General features: G+C 42.9%; 2 protein-coding genes across 2 annotated transcripts; one reads left to right on the top strand and one right to left on the bottom strand.

The window, feature by feature from the left end:
* Nucleotides 1-206: 206 nt before the first annotated feature.
* Nucleotides 207-8,612, top strand: foxm1 (forkhead box M1). The gene is made up of 9 exons (XM_071905680.2): nt 207-251; nt 1,357-1,845; nt 2,008-2,156; nt 3,111-3,305; nt 3,402-3,530; nt 4,035-4,094; nt 4,772-4,820; nt 5,013-5,191; nt 5,876-8,612. The coding sequence occupies exons 2-9, from the start codon at nt 1,395-1,397 to the stop codon at nt 6,695-6,697; spliced, it is 2,034 nt and encodes a 677-aa protein (XP_071761781.2). The 5' UTR covers nt 207-251; nt 1,357-1,394; the 3' UTR covers nt 6,698-8,612.
* Nucleotides 8,613-8,627: 15 nt separating this feature from the next.
* LOC139916718 (cystine/glutamate transporter) lies at nt 8,628-14,013 on the bottom strand. Its single transcript, XM_071905701.2, has 13 exons — nt 13,839-14,013; nt 13,494-13,763; nt 12,637-12,763; nt 12,439-12,554; nt 12,218-12,343; nt 11,983-12,082; nt 11,651-11,695; nt 11,408-11,531; nt 11,200-11,303; nt 11,017-11,113; nt 10,116-10,265; nt 9,829-10,006; nt 8,628-9,221 (listed from the first exon to the last, which is right to left on the bottom strand). The coding sequence occupies exons 1-13, from the start codon at nt 13,966-13,968 to the stop codon at nt 9,157-9,159; spliced, it is 1,632 nt and encodes a 543-aa protein (XP_071761802.2). The 5' UTR covers nt 13,969-14,013; the 3' UTR covers nt 8,628-9,156.
* Nucleotides 14,014-15,297: the final 1,284 nt, after the last annotated feature.

The following is a 15,297-nucleotide window of genomic DNA, read 5'->3' as shown; positions in this document are numbered from 1 at the left end:
CCATCTTGACCTTTTCTCCAGCTGCCATTGGTTCATTTTTATGTCACGTGATCTTAGTGAAGAGGGCAACACCCACAGCGCCAAAATTCAAAAACGTTTCTGAATCGACCAAGACAGCTTGTAAACTACACTGAAAGAAATTACAGATAACATGGACGCTTTACTTTGCAATCGGATATGAAACAAGTATTTGAACTACTAGTAGGAGTCCAGCCAAGCGGAATTGCTTGAAACGTCACTGTAATATGAAGGTTTGGCTTTATTTGCTGTTCGTATCATTAGCGAGCGTGATGACTTGCTAGCTAACTTAGCTTAGCTTCCCACTTCACTCGCTAGATATAAAGCTATAAGCTAGCCATATTAGATGGCGAACCCTTTATTTTTTCAGGTGATACATGACAGAAATAGTGAATGCTCCTCATGACAGTGCTCAGCCAAAGAACTGTAATGGCTAAACCATGCATGTCATTTCATGGGTATGGAAAGAACGTCACGCTGCTCTATTGAAAAAACAGACAGTTTAATGTTGCATTTCGTAACGGCAAATGTACATAATATGTAGAAAATTATTTAAGACATTTTATTAAAATTTCGGAGCCACTCTTCAATTCGGCATACATCAAATACAACAAGCAGCGCTTATTTAAGTGAAATTTCAACTTTTAGCATTACTCCGCCTCTTATTGTCACACATCTTATGGGCGGTAGTGAGCAGGGTGAATCAGTTTTAAATTTGAGATTGTATTGAGATGAAGATCTGCTTGGTGCATTATCTAATGGCAAAATTTACCAGAAGACCCATTTTATAAAGTGCTGGGTAATGTTCGACCAGATGTGTGTGTTTCCCGATAAGCGAGGCAACGTTAAAGGAGTTTGGCGAGATGTCAAGAGAACGACTTGTGTTCTAGAAGACAGTCGCCAGGGAACATAGCCAGCTGACATTTGAAAGCAGGGCTGAACTCTACAGTAACAAAGCTAGCGGTCTGTCACACGGCTAATGTGGAGCTAAATTTCACCTGGAGGCCCATAGGAAAATTCTTGGCATGTTGTCCGTCCCGTCGGTGTATGTTGTGATCAGTATTTGATGTGAATTGACTTATACGTGCCTCTTTAGCTCCGTCAGTTAGCATACGTTAGGCTACTCAAAGAACATAAGAACGTTTTTGAATCAAAACCATCGACTTACTTAGCAACAGCCTCATCGTTTCTGCCAGGTAAACGGTAATATTAACGTTAGCTAACTTTAGCTAGGTAACAAGATTTCCTGGTATGATCAAGACACTAGGCAGTGTGAAAAGTTGAATCTTTTTCATGTTTAGAGTAATGCATGTCGTCTTTTGTGTTATTTCTGTGTAGACAACCAGTGAAGGGGAATTTTCTGTGATTTGATCACCATGAGACGGAGCCCAAGGAGACCCCTGATCCTCAAGAGGAGGAAGTTGCCTTTTCAGCTAAATGATCCGCCACCATCTGCCTCACAAAATAAATCTGATGGATCAAGACCCAAGGAGCCTTCAGAATCACCCGCCAGTCAGTGCTTCCCCGATGGCATCCGCGTCATGGATCACCCTACCATGCCTGATACACAAGTGGTTGTCATCCCCAAAACAGCAGATCTTCAAAGTGTTATTGGGGCTCTCACTGCCAAGGGCAAGGAGTGTGGTCCCCATGGACCAAACAAGTTTATCCTTTTGAGTGGGAGTGGCAACACAGACAATGGGTCTTTTTGTCAGCCTAGCGTTGAAGAAGAAGACATCTCTGCGAGGAGTAGTGTGGGACAACCAGAGAAAACAGAAACTATGCACAGCCCGCCGGATACTAAACCTCTCACTGGAGTTAAACCATGTATGGAAATCTGTGATTTTGTAGGATGTTTTTACTGAAGTACCTGTGGATTTTTATTGTAAACAACAGCTTGTGATTTTTGGATAACACTGGATTGGCAAGCTATCTTTACTCATTCATTTGTTTCAGCATTAATGTTTATTTTTGCTTCTCTGTTACTAGTGAATAAGGATCTTGATTGCAGTCCTCTAGATGACAGCCTTACCAATATCCAGTGGTTGGGCAGAATGAACACATGTGCCCTTGGACCAGATTCTGCCAAGAAAGATGCCAACAAGGAGAACCACAACTCCTGCCCACAGACTTTCCAGGTCAGCCGTTTTTTTTCTTGTCACCTCAGTGTGACTGTCACTGTGGGTGTGTAAACAGGGTCCTGTGTGGAGGGATTACTGATGTGTTAAAGTACTCTGGCGCATGTCCCAACATGTCCCCTAAACACCCCCTTTATCCAGTCTGTCTCGCTAGAATGACACCTCAGTGTGACTTACAGTGCAATCAGTATTTGAGTTCCAGCACATTGTTTTGATCGTTTGCCTCCATATTGTTATTATCCATCCATACATGTTATAGTTAATGTGAATAATCAGATTAATGTGATAGTTCAGTTTAAGTGTTGTTTACATGGTTCAAAGTAACATGATTTCCTGCAATAACAAAATAAGAATGTGTTGCAATGAGGTCCAGCTCGTGTCCTTGATATCTCGATAGCAGACAAAAGGGGTCTGAACAGTTTGTCTGATTTTGAACATTTTACCATTTGATTTTTGGTGCTTATGCCCATGTAAAAGGTTAAGAATGTTAATTTCTTTCATTTGGCATGAAAAGTGTTGCTCCAAAAACTGCTGCCTTTTGCCACCACCACTCACCTTTTGTCACAAGCACACTGCTGCTGCATCCAGTCAGCATTTTTGGTAACCTTTTTGACATAATATGTACATTTACAAAACTGAGCGAAATCAGACAGAAGATGTTCACATGACCAAAATACAAGTAAAGATTCAGTAGGAATCTGGGTATGTTAAACACGCTATGCTTACACAGATCATCTTATTCTAATTCGGACCAACATGGCAATGACAGTATTACCCTAATCAAGTTAAGATGGGAATATTTAGTGTGCATCTCAACATACCCAGTGTATCACTGACCAAATGCTTTCACTGTAGCAGCATAAAGCCACATGTAATGGATGTGTGACTGACCATTGCGTGACTATGTAAATGCTTATTTATGCCTCTGTTTGTTTTTCCTCTCTTCTTCCACAGGCACACAGCACAGAAATGGATGTGGACGCTGTTCTAAAACAACCCATGTCAGAAAGGCCGCCATACTCCTACATGGCCATGATCCAGTTTGCCATCAACAGCAGAAAGAACAAGAGGATGACGCTGAAAGAGATTTACACGTGGATCGAGGACCACTTCCCTTTCTTCCGAGAGGTGGCCAAGCCAGGCTGGAAGGTACATGGGAACTGTAAAAGAAAACAATCGTGGTCACATGGACTACGGCAGCATTAGATGAAACCTAAACTTTTCTTTGTTCATTTATCATGGCAGAATTCCATCCGCCACAACCTCTCTCTGCATGACATGTTCATCCGCGAGACGACACCGGACGGCAAGGTGTCTTACTGGACCATCCGGCCCGAGGCCAATCGATGCCTCACTCTAGATCAGATATACAAGGTGGGCACAATGGAACTGTTGTTATCACAGTTTAATTTGATGCAGTTTGTTTGATTACATATCTTTTGTATAGTTGGTTATTCTTACATTGGTTGCCTATGGGAAGCCCTTAACCTAAATTGGTTCTACCCTACCCTAACCCTGAATACTTGTACTTAGAAAATTTTTTTTGCCATGATTGTGATCAAATTTAAAGATATTGAAATTGGCACAAAATAGCCCCAATGGAGACCTTCAATCCAAAAAAATACCACTTAAACCCTAGATTTAACATGTTTCACTGTTACTGAAAAGAACCCCTCTCGTATAAACAAACGAACATTGACTTTTACAATTTGAGTGTCTGTCCTCATCATTTCCTTGTACTGTCTTATCATTTCCAGAAGTATGCCTGATAAATCTGTCATAAGGAGTGTTTTCAGGTTCCATTTTGGATTTTTGTATTCTTTTTTCCGATCTTTCTTCACGGTTTTCTTCCCTCTCATTCCACGACCTTCTCTGCAGCCCGGTTGCGACCCAACTTCCGCTCCCATTCCAGTGCCGGTGCTGTTATTTCCCCACCAAGTAAGGTTTTACCACTTTCGCTTTCTTGTAGAACAGTCTTCAGCTCCGCAGTCAGGCAGGAGACAGCACAAGCAGGACGAGAAAATCAGAAGATGCACTCTTTCGCTTGCCTGGTCCACACTCTTTGACCTGAAGAGTACAGCTACAGCTGGACGGGAAATTCTTTCACACAAGGCAAATCACTGAAGGCAAATCTTTTTTGCAGGGGCAGATGATGTGAGCTGCAGGGAAGGAGAGAGGCTGGTGTCAAACTGAAAGACTTGTCTACTTTATTGAGACTATTTTCCTTTCCCACTGAAGAAACCACATCTTGCCATTTTTGTAGCCTATGCTCCTAAAAGAGTAATTTTGCAATACCAAGAACACTGAAAAGACTGAATGTCTGCAACTTGAGATTCAAAGCGGCAATGGGTCTTTTGATTATTTTCAGAGATTATGCTCCTAAGTTTCTCTCCTCTACTCAACCATGCCTCTCTATAGAGTATAAATGATCAGGACTTATTAAGTCGTTATAAACCTAACTTTTACTTTTATCATTTCTAGCTTGTGTCAGTGCAGAACGCAAGAGCAGGTCAAGCTTGTGATGTTTTTACAGGTTGTCAGTAAGTGTAGTCAGAAGCGATAAGACTGTTAACTGTATAAATAGCTGTCAACATCTCAACTTATTTTTTGCACAGCGGCAGAAGAGAATGCTTCCTGATGCAAAGAAAACACCATGTGGCTCTGGTGAGTAAAGGGAGATTGCTTGACGTAGAGGAGTTATAGGGGGATAAAAGCTGCTGGGAGACTGCAAAATAGTTTTTTGGACAGAAAATATCAACAGTTGGACTTTCACCAACTTTTTAGAATGAAAATAATTTGTGAAGATGCCCTGTTGTGAGTTATTTTTGTTTTTCTCTTCCTCCTCCCCATGTTCAGAGAGAAAGATGAAGCCTCTTCTCCCTCGTACCGATTCCTACTTGGTCCCTATCCAACTCCCCGTCGCCTCCTCTGTCTACCTGCCTTCCTCCTCCTCATCGGCCCAGTTTCCCCCCTCTGGCTCCCAGCAGAAACGGAACATCTCGCGAGGAGGCAAGAGGGTCCGGATAGCTCCTAAGGTAGAGACTCTGTCACGCATTGCAGAACTGTGGCCAAATCCGAACACACACTCTTTGATGTGGTTTCCAGTCTTTTGAGTTCCCATATTTGAGAAGCTAAGTATAGGCTAAAGAAAATTAGTTATGAACTGATGCACAAAAAAGACATGCAGCCCCTTGGATTACATTTTGGGCAACAGTGTCAGCGATTTAGAGTTTTGTGGGGTTTTTTTTATGTTTTTGTTGGCTAGTCAAGGATGTGTACGGCTGATCTGAAGTGGGAGAGGCAGGCTACATGAAGACATTAGTGCCCAATGCAGTCTAAGGGGTCATATGTTTGTATATCGAAGAAGTGAGCACAATCTGCAATCCCTACTGCTATTTGTCACATTGTGAAAGTACAGGAAGGGATCAAATGGAAGCTGACATGAACCGAGTAAATTGTTGAGAACTGTCCAAGCCTTTTGCATTGCAAAACTGCATGCTTTTATCTATTTATGGATACTGCATCAAAAGTAACTCACAAGTTAAGGTAAAAATTATCTTTAACTTACAGACAGAGCATGATTAATTTATGTGATACTTCTGAGAATCATTGTAGAACAATGTTAGAATTTGGCTTACCAACACTGATTGAATGTGAGTGTCAAGGGCAGAGATGCTGCTAGAATTGTAAAGCTGAATGAATGGTTGTCTGTCTGACAGGTGACGCACAACGACGCCCCCACTGTGGTGCTGTACCCTCCCACCGCCGAGGAACTGAAGGAGCAGGTGAAGGACGAGCAGGTCTGTGTTCCAATAAGACCCGAGACTCCTCGAGCCCCGCTGAGGAGAGACGCCAGCACCTCGCGGCGTAAACAGCGCCTGGTTCGCCCTTCGCAGGAGGAGCCCGTCCTCCTCTTCCCCGACAGTACTTTCTTCGACTCGGGCGTGGTCTCCGACGCTTCGACCTTCCAGGACGCGTGGGACAAGCTGGACCACCAGCAGGAGCAGTGCAGCCCCGGCCGGGAATACTCCTTCAAGACGCCCATCAAAAGCAGCAGCCACCTGGCCTCCTCCACCCCCAGCAAGCCCTCCACTAATGTACTACCTGAGCCCTGGAGGGTGACGCCCCTGGGCAAAGGGAGCCAGGGCGTGCTGGACTTCAGCCCCATTCGCACCCCCGGCGGGCCCACTTTCACCCCGCAGGGCCACGACTACACCACCTTCAGCTTCAGCAGCACTCCCTTCAAAGAGTTGCCTCTCTTCAGCTCGCCAAGAGAGCTGCTGACCTCCAGCCGCTCCAGGCTGGAGGGAGCCACGGACTCTCCCGGTGCGGAGCGCTTCCAAGGCAGCTGCTCCAGAGAGCTGCTGCAGGCGGGAGGCAACACGCCGGCCAACCGCTCCCTCGCCGAGGGCCTGGTCCTGGACACCATGAACGACAGCCTGAGCAAGATCCTAGTGGACGTTAGCTTCTCCGGCCTGGACGATGAGGACTTGGACATGGCGAACATCAGCTGGTCAGAGTTCATCCCTCTACTCAAGTAGCCTGGAGTTCCAAGTTGTGTTTGCTTTATTCACACGGCAGGAATATTTGATTTACGATACACTCTGGGTGGGAAACTCTACCCAGTAGACGGCAACGCAGTTGGAAATTATTGAAATCTCCACCGGCCTTTGGATAAAAACATAAATTATACACCAAATTTAACTTTGGATATGGTGGAGAATGAGCAGAGCTGGAGAAGGTCTAAATCAAAGGCTACATCAACTGGACTGAAGGGAACATCCATGATTTTGATCCATAATTTTAGCTCATGTAAACCCATAATGTTATCTAATGTTACAGTAGCAGTTTTAACTAGTTAAAGTCACCTAACTCTAGCAGACAGCTAACTTAAACAATCAGAAGTGCCCCTAAGGATTTGAAGCATACTGTTAGCACATTATTAATACTGAGGATAAGGCTGTTAGTGCTGACAATTAATAAAAAATTGACCTAGTTGGTTTGTAGATAAATATAGAGTTAACAATATGAAAGAGCTGACTGCTAACATTAGCTAACATTATGGATTAACATCATGGATGTACACTTCAATCCAGTTGCTGTAGTCTTTGACTTTCTCTAATTTAGACACTGATGAGTGCCAAAACATACAAGCGTCTTAAATACTGCTTCAACATATCCTTGCTGTCGAGTGTGCTTTGTCTTCTGGATAGTGTTTCCCACCCTGAGTATGACAGAAAACAAATGTGGCTACCAAGGGAATAAAGCAAATTCTCTTCCCTTTTACGAATTAGAACTCAATTTTAGTTACCAAGTCAATATTACCAAGCTGCTCACTTCGTCTCTGTTTTATACATGTGGGATGTTGTTGTCGTTGGTTGCTTCTCTCACTAGTTGCCTCTTTATTGCGTTCCAACTGTTTTCTATCTGTGAACTTCTCTTTACACAAGCTGCCCATATGTTCTTTTAACATTTTCTTTTAACCTGTCACATCCCTCTGTACTCTTGAAGGAATCGCTAGAAAAGAGAAATGTCTAAGTGTATATATATGTTGATTTGCACATTTGTAATGTATATTTAGCTTTTAAAGATGTAAATGGAAAGAATGTATATTATCTAATCACCCAGCGAGACGCTCCCATGCCGAAATGGAAAAGGCCATTTGGTTCAGCCTCCTGGAAATGACTAGATGTAGATTGATATACAGCAATAAACAATGGTAATGTAATACAAATAGCACTAACAGCAATAGATGTCTTTAAACCGTATAACTGACTTCATAAATCCATGCAAAAATAGTCTGATCAGAATGCCAGTACCAACTTAAGTGCACTTTGTACCTACAGTGAGGGACATTTTGCACGCATTTTGCAAAACAGAATATTTTGTAGTTCGTCTATGTAGCAGAGGTTATAGGTGTGATGTGATGTTTGTTCTTGTGTCCTACTCTGTAGATGATAATCTATTTCAATAAAAATGTATGTTGTCACTTTGACTTTGTAAGGAAGAGTGAAGTGGGAATAGGGCAAAAAGTGTGTGTTGGTTCCAAGCAGAGCAGTTTGTTGCCCCGCTGTCTTTGGAAGATGGGAATAGAGCATAGCCTGAGGAATGGACCCATTTCTACAAAAGCCATAAAATAATGTATGGCTTTGGTCATTTCTTCAGGTGTGTGTTAGCATGTATGTTGTCTGTGAGAAGCTTTACATTGTAGCGAGTTGATTGGTACAACTGCCACTGAATATCATGCCATGGTATGTGTTGGCGTGGTGTGTTGTGATTTGTAAGGTGTATAACGATGTCGTGGTATCTTGTTGAAAATGTTTGGATTTACTTTCTGGCAAACAATTTCCATAACGTGCCTTTTCCTGTTTTAAGTTCCTCTTTCTGTTGCTGTACAATAAACAGGCTGTTGGTCTTGGTGCCATATGCAGTATGACCATGATCATATGATCATAACTGTGTTCTGCTTTGCTCAACTTGTTTTAATTCATTCAATTTCAACAGCCTGGCACAAGCTAATACTACAAAAGTCTTCATCACAAGAACTGCACAGCAAGGATAGCTATTTTAATTTATGTAATTTGAATAAAGGCTGAAACATTTATAGATTGTCTCTGTGATTTAAAAAAAAAAAAATCATTGTTTCATACAGTAATGCAAAAATATGTCTATCTTGAGCAGAGCTATAGAAAATGTCCATGATGAATGATTGGGGGGGGGAAACATTACATTATTACACTGCAAAATGTAGTCTTATTTAGTCTCGTGTTCAGTCTTGAAATCCTATTTTTTGCATGCTAAAAACTTTCTGGAATTTACTAGAAATGGGTATTAATATTTTAAAACTCCACTAGTATCAATGAAATTACATCTGATCCAAGGAAACTGTTGAAACAAGTTGGTTTGCATTGGACACAAGTAAGACTAATAGGATTTTAAGACTCAATATTAGATGAAAAGGTGGATATTTTTGCAGTGTAGCAGGATGTCCTCAGGGTCTTCAGTATGTCTGGACCTCCTGTTGAGCCACTTCTAGTAGGATCTGCAGCTGTGTACTGCAGTAGTCTGGGAATATGGGAGAGAGTCAGAATGAGTCAAGGCTTCTTCCATCTCCACATGATTAACAGCACACTGCTAAACAACCCTGTCAATGTTCTACCACATGTTCTAAAGAATCTGTTTCTGATGAATATTTGAGGAGAATACATTAAATCCTAAGCATTAGCAAAGTCCCTGCATCTCATATCATTTGCTGCCAAAACTTCCAAACTTGATTTTTTTGGATATGGCTTCCCAGTAAATTTCTCTCTCTATTGAATTTTGCTTGCAATTTGCTCTCCATTACAATGATGAAAACTACACAATCAAATTTGGACTCACTTAGCCTAAGGTTTGGTGAGTGCCACACCTTGCCAATTGACCACCATAATAATGAGATATACCCATTTGATAAAAGAGACAACTATTCTCACAAAGTGGATTCTTACAAACTATTCTTACAAATTGTTAGCACAAAATTATTACAAATGAAGGATAGAAGGTACTATTTAAGAGATAGTAAATGTTGAACTTTGGACTTTTTACACCAGAATGGATACACAGAGACTTCCGACTTTGTTCAACACATTTTCTATGTGAGGAATCTCAGTAATGTCAAGTTGGCATGACTCACTGAAGATGCGTCTCAGTCTCAGAGGCAGGCGAAAGCGGTGGATGGTCACGTAATAAACTGGGACCCCGGTCAGTGTGAGGGCGCAGCTTCGCCCCGTGTTCCAGGGGTCCGAGTACAGAGACAGACCCACGATGAAGAAGCACACTACAGTGAAGATGACTGCGATGGCCAGAGGCACCTGGGGGTCAAACAGAGCAAGTGAAAAACAGTGGCCAATCAGTCGTTTTCAGGTAAGATAGGATGGAAAATGCTTTAGAATTTGGCATAATAACGGCAGATATGGTAACCTTGAAAGGTCTGGGGTGGAGGGGGAAGCGATAGCGATGGATGAGCATCCCCAAGGTTGCCAAGGCGATGAAGAACCAACGAGCGAAGGAGGCAAAGTTGATGAGCTGGAAGATCTCTCCGGTGGCTAGCATCATCACCACCAAGGGGTACTGGAGACACACAGGCAAGGCTATAACGAAGACACTCTACTCAGTCCAACAATGATAGACAATGACTGATATGGGTTTTTGAAGGCCGATTCAGATCATATTTCATAATATTAAAAAATATTCCTGGTGGTGTAGAAAAGCCTCCCAAGGCCTTCCAGTGTGACTGATGTGTTTTGCCTGCTTTTTCTTTTCTTGAAAAGTCTTTTCCTGTAATATTATCTCTTTTAACCTTGTGAAGCGCTTTGTAACAGTGTTTTGTTCTATATAAATAAAGCTGACATGACATGGTATTCAGTCAGTTCAGGTTAAGGGCTTCCCATAAACAACCAGTGTAGTTTTGAGTAATTCCACAATAAATATGTAATCATATCCATCATATCAGAGGTGAACGACACTAACTGAGTTTTAATAAAAGACCAATATTGCACCAATAACCCTAGTATTCATCATATAAAGTAATGCTAAAGTGATGCAAGTTATATGAAGATAGGAGAAAAGGCGTGAACTATTGCTGTTCTGAAAGCATAATTGATTTTTTTTTTTTTTTCTTATGATGATCGCCAACTGGAGGTCATAATTTACCCACCCTTTTATTTGCCACTACACTGACATTATTTCACCGGAGATATGTCATCTCTGTCATCAACATGTACTGACATTGATGAAGAGTCAATGCAATGGGTCAAATTCAATGAGTTCTAATCTATGTCAGCTTGCATTGCCGATTCCCAGAGTGTGGAAAGCACATCACCAGTAGCAGCACAGCCGGCAGAGGCGTGTGTCTGCGGATGTGGATCATGGAGAAGAGCCCTGGCCAGTGGCCCTCCCTGGCTCCCACGAACAGCATCCTGCAGCGTGGACAGAAAGACAGATAATCAGTCAGCCTAGGTCGAGCTCAGGCGCTGAGTCTGGTTCCTTTCTGTAACTAGATTACCTGGGCGCTCCAAAGAAGCCGCCGTTCAGCGCCCCCAGGCAGGATACGGCCACTAGAACGGGAATCACAGACGCCAGGCCCTGGAGAGCGCGGTTGGCAAACGTCTGCGGAGGCACAGACACTGGATGAGACTTGCACAACAGCAAACAGTGGATCTATTTCCCTTTATTTTGCAGCAAACACATGCAGTATACAGTATGGCACCGACCACAGCCACGGCATCAGACACCAGCAGCTCAGCAGGAGTCATCACGGTGTAGTAGGCCACATTAACAAGCACATAGAAGATCGTCACTGTCACCATGGAGCAGATGATTGCCAGTGGGATGTTTCTGACAAGACAGGGCACACACACACACACACACACACACACACATAGTAGTGTCTGCAAGGTATTGGCATGGCTTTTCGAAACGCATTGACTGGAGAGCAGATATCAAATGGGAAATACCTATTTGGGTTAATGACCTCTTCTGTGACAAAATTCAGATAAAACCTGAAGAGAAAAGGAAAAGCACGTCCATATAGGCAAACAGTTCTGATTGTCAGGTGTTTAACACGGTATATTGTGTGTCATTATGACTATGTTGTGTTAATTAAGAGTATATTGGTATCTTGTCTGATTTTATTGCAATTTTTGTATGCATTGCTGTTAATATTCTTGAAGGTTTATAATATTATTGGCATTCTGCGTCATTCAGCCAGTGAAAAATTCCACTTATATGGTTAAACTGCACAGGAATGTTTTTTGAACATGAACTAGTGCTCATACTGTATGCTTACCATCCACCATAGGCATATAAACCATTATAGAAGGCCAGTGGCAGCCTATCCAGTGTTAATGAGTCCATCTCAAAACCATTCTGGAAATTCTCTGTCTTTCCTGCATGGAAGCAGATACAGAGATACAGTAGCTGAGCATTACTGACAGATACATGTCGATTGAATAGACCTTTAAAATCAACTCTCTCTATTGAATTCATTCATGCGTTTATCTCGATCCAGCCCTGCCTCCCACCTTTGGCCAGTGCGATGACACCGGGGACGATGATGAGGACCAGGGCGAACATCTTAATGAAGGTCAGAGTGACCTGAGTTCGAGAGGCCATGGTCACGCTCCAGCAGTTGACCGCCACTACAAACGCTACAGGGGCACAAAGAGAAACAGTCCATCAAAGAGAGGTTCACGCATATGCGAATCTTTCAGTATATGGGAAATGCAGAGAGAGAGCCACTCACTCACTCCAAGGATGCTGACCACTTTGATAAGCACCGTGGGAGCAGCACAGGGCGCGAAGAACGGCTCCACCACATAGCGACCGAACGCCAGGGACACATAGGACGCCACTGCCGGCCTGTGCAGGGGAAACAGGTTTAGTATGTGCTGTGATTTGACTTCATTTTATTTCTATAGAGCCCAAAACAAAATGGACCGACCTGATGAATAAGAACTCAACCCAGAGTCGTAAGAAGGCAGGCAGAGGTCCCAGTGTCTCCAGCAGGTAAGTGTAGTGGCCCCCTGACTTTGTAAAACTGGTGCCCAGTTCAGCATAGCACAGGGCCCCTGATGAAATACATAGTGCATGATGTAACAGCATAGCGACATATCAAGTTGCATTCATGTAAAATCATGTCCTCACGGGTTCAAGTATTCAGACACATCAATGCTTCACTTGGAATTATGAACATAAACATTTCACCTTCATGTTAACAAAAGACACACAATGACCAGCTGATGACTGAATGTAAATGTTTGTATGCAATTGACATTGTCAGACAAAAAATACTGTGCATCTGCATAAAGTAAGGAATACTAGTAAGGAATGAGTATACATGCATATCCAGGGTTTCAATAGAGTTTTTATATCAGTTTTGCCATATATTGCACTGGTATTTGCCATTTATTAAAACTTGGATATCGGTCAATCACTGTCACCCACCTCCAATATGATGGATATGATGCAGTTTCAATCAATACTACAGTGGTTGTCTATGGGATTGACTCTGATGAGACATTTTGATCGTATTCCACACAAATATGCATGTTTTACTATTATTGTCCTCCTGGGTTTCAATGGAGAGTTTTAGTGTCCCATGGTCTAAATGCTGTTTTCCACTCTGCCAAGAATAAAAATCTGGGGGAAACACTGAATAGTTATAATTTTGGGAATTCTTGGCATGAAAATTGTCAAATTTAAAGATAGGTACAGATTCTCACCAATCTGAGGCTTCAATCCAAAACAATCAACTTCAAAAATCCATATGAGTCAAACCCTAGTTTCGAGGTGTCTTACCGAACGTGGAGAGCACCCCACTCAGCACCCACACCAGCAGAGAGAGCCCCACGCTGCCGCTGTTCATCAGGACTCCCTTGGGCGCGATGAAGATGCCGCTGCCCACCACCGTCCCGATGATGAAGGACACGGCAGGCACCAGGCCTATCGTCCGCCGAAGGTGCACCACCTCCTCTCCCTTCTTCTCCTTCGCCTCACCCCCCTCTCCCTTCACCTCTGTCCCGCTCATGTCTCTGTGGGTGAGTTGCAGGCAGTCTCTGAGGCAGAGAACTGACCGCACATTACTTAATCCTGCTATAGTTTGAAGTTTGCATCTACATTTGAACAGCAAACTTAAGTGCTTACCTCTTTTTTGTATGCTTTTCAGAATGCTGAACGGCAAAACAGCAGCAGCCAGAATCCTTTTCCCTTTGACCCTTTTCCAAAAACAGCAATCAAGGTCCTCTTTGTGCTTACTGTTATCCCTTCTGGACATAAATGTGCAGCAGACCAGTAAACATGCATGGAGCTGTTGGGGGAAGAAAGTCCCTAAACCGGTTGACTCGACCAAACATGGCCCTCTCTCTCCCCTCTCCCCCCCTAATCTAACCCGCATGTGTTTTTCTCCCCTCATTGGCTCTTGCATATCAGTGCAGTAACCACGGTAAACCCACCCATCCCGTCTGAGCAGGGAACAAAGCCAGCAGTCTTCCAAGCTTCAGCAAGTAATTACGGCAGTTTAGAGGCTCAATGCTATGCTGCACTGCACTGTTTGCATGTGTGTGTTTGTTCCTGCATGTGTGTGTGTGTGTGTGTGTGCAGCTTGACCCAGGCCTTTCTAGCCGGGGGAAAGGAGCCCCAGGGTCGTGTAGAGGCAGCTGCACAAACTGCAGGAGGGCCGCTCTCCACAACAACAGGCCCACAGGAGAAAGTAAACCCTGTGTGAGTCTCACGAAGCCAGTTCAACATAGTCCCAAAACCTAACATTGGTGATCCCAGATAACCGGTCTCATGTAGCTGGTTACCAACTGGCTCTGTCAACCCAGGATTTACCTTTCCAGCTATCAGCGTGTTCACATGAAAGAGGCGGGGTTTGTAACAAATACCCAATCACATGTGACATGAACAGATCCAGAGCAGCTATTTAACATGAGATATGAAACAATTGATCCCTGTGGGGAAATGTGGTCGTTGCAGCAGCAAAAGTAATATGATTCAATGGGGAAAATGACATATCATAAGCACACAACTAGAATATAAAAAGAAGCAAGAATAAAAAAACAATACACTGTAAATAATTGTGGCATGATGTATACATATGCTGCCTACAATTTCAACACAGTAGATTGTAAAAGTGGGTAACGGAAAGAAATTGATAACATTTATGTTCTTCTTTCAAGAACAAACTAATAAATAAATATGAGCAAGAAAATAGCAGAGGAAAATAGCAACTATAGAGAGGCCTAAATGCATAAATTCTTATCTCTGCCTGTCATTAAGACAATGTTCATCATTGATACAATATTGTTTTACATTGAGGCTGTGAAAAGATTTCATATTCCCAAAGTCACCTCCTGTTGCCCAGGGCGGTGTGATGGAATATGAGTGTGATGATTTATTACATGTCTAAATACTGAATGGATCAGATTTTGTAATGTGTGGTTTTACTTCAGTGACTATTTCTTTCAGCTTGAGAGACATCTGACTTGTTGGTCCCCTCAGCCAAATTTGAAATACTTCTGTAATGTTTCTGCCAAGAGCAAACAAGCCAGCAAATTGCGCAACACGAGGGGCATGGCTGGTGGCTAATCTTGTTTTCCATTGT

This window comes from Centroberyx gerrardi, chromosome 24 (assembly GCF_048128805.1).
Source record: "Centroberyx gerrardi isolate f3 chromosome 24, fCenGer3.hap1.cur.20231027, whole genome shotgun sequence".
In the NCBI taxonomy this organism is placed as follows: domain Eukaryota; kingdom Metazoa; phylum Chordata; class Actinopteri; order Beryciformes; family Berycidae; genus Centroberyx; species Centroberyx gerrardi.
This window is presented reverse-complemented; position numbering and strand designations above follow the sequence as displayed.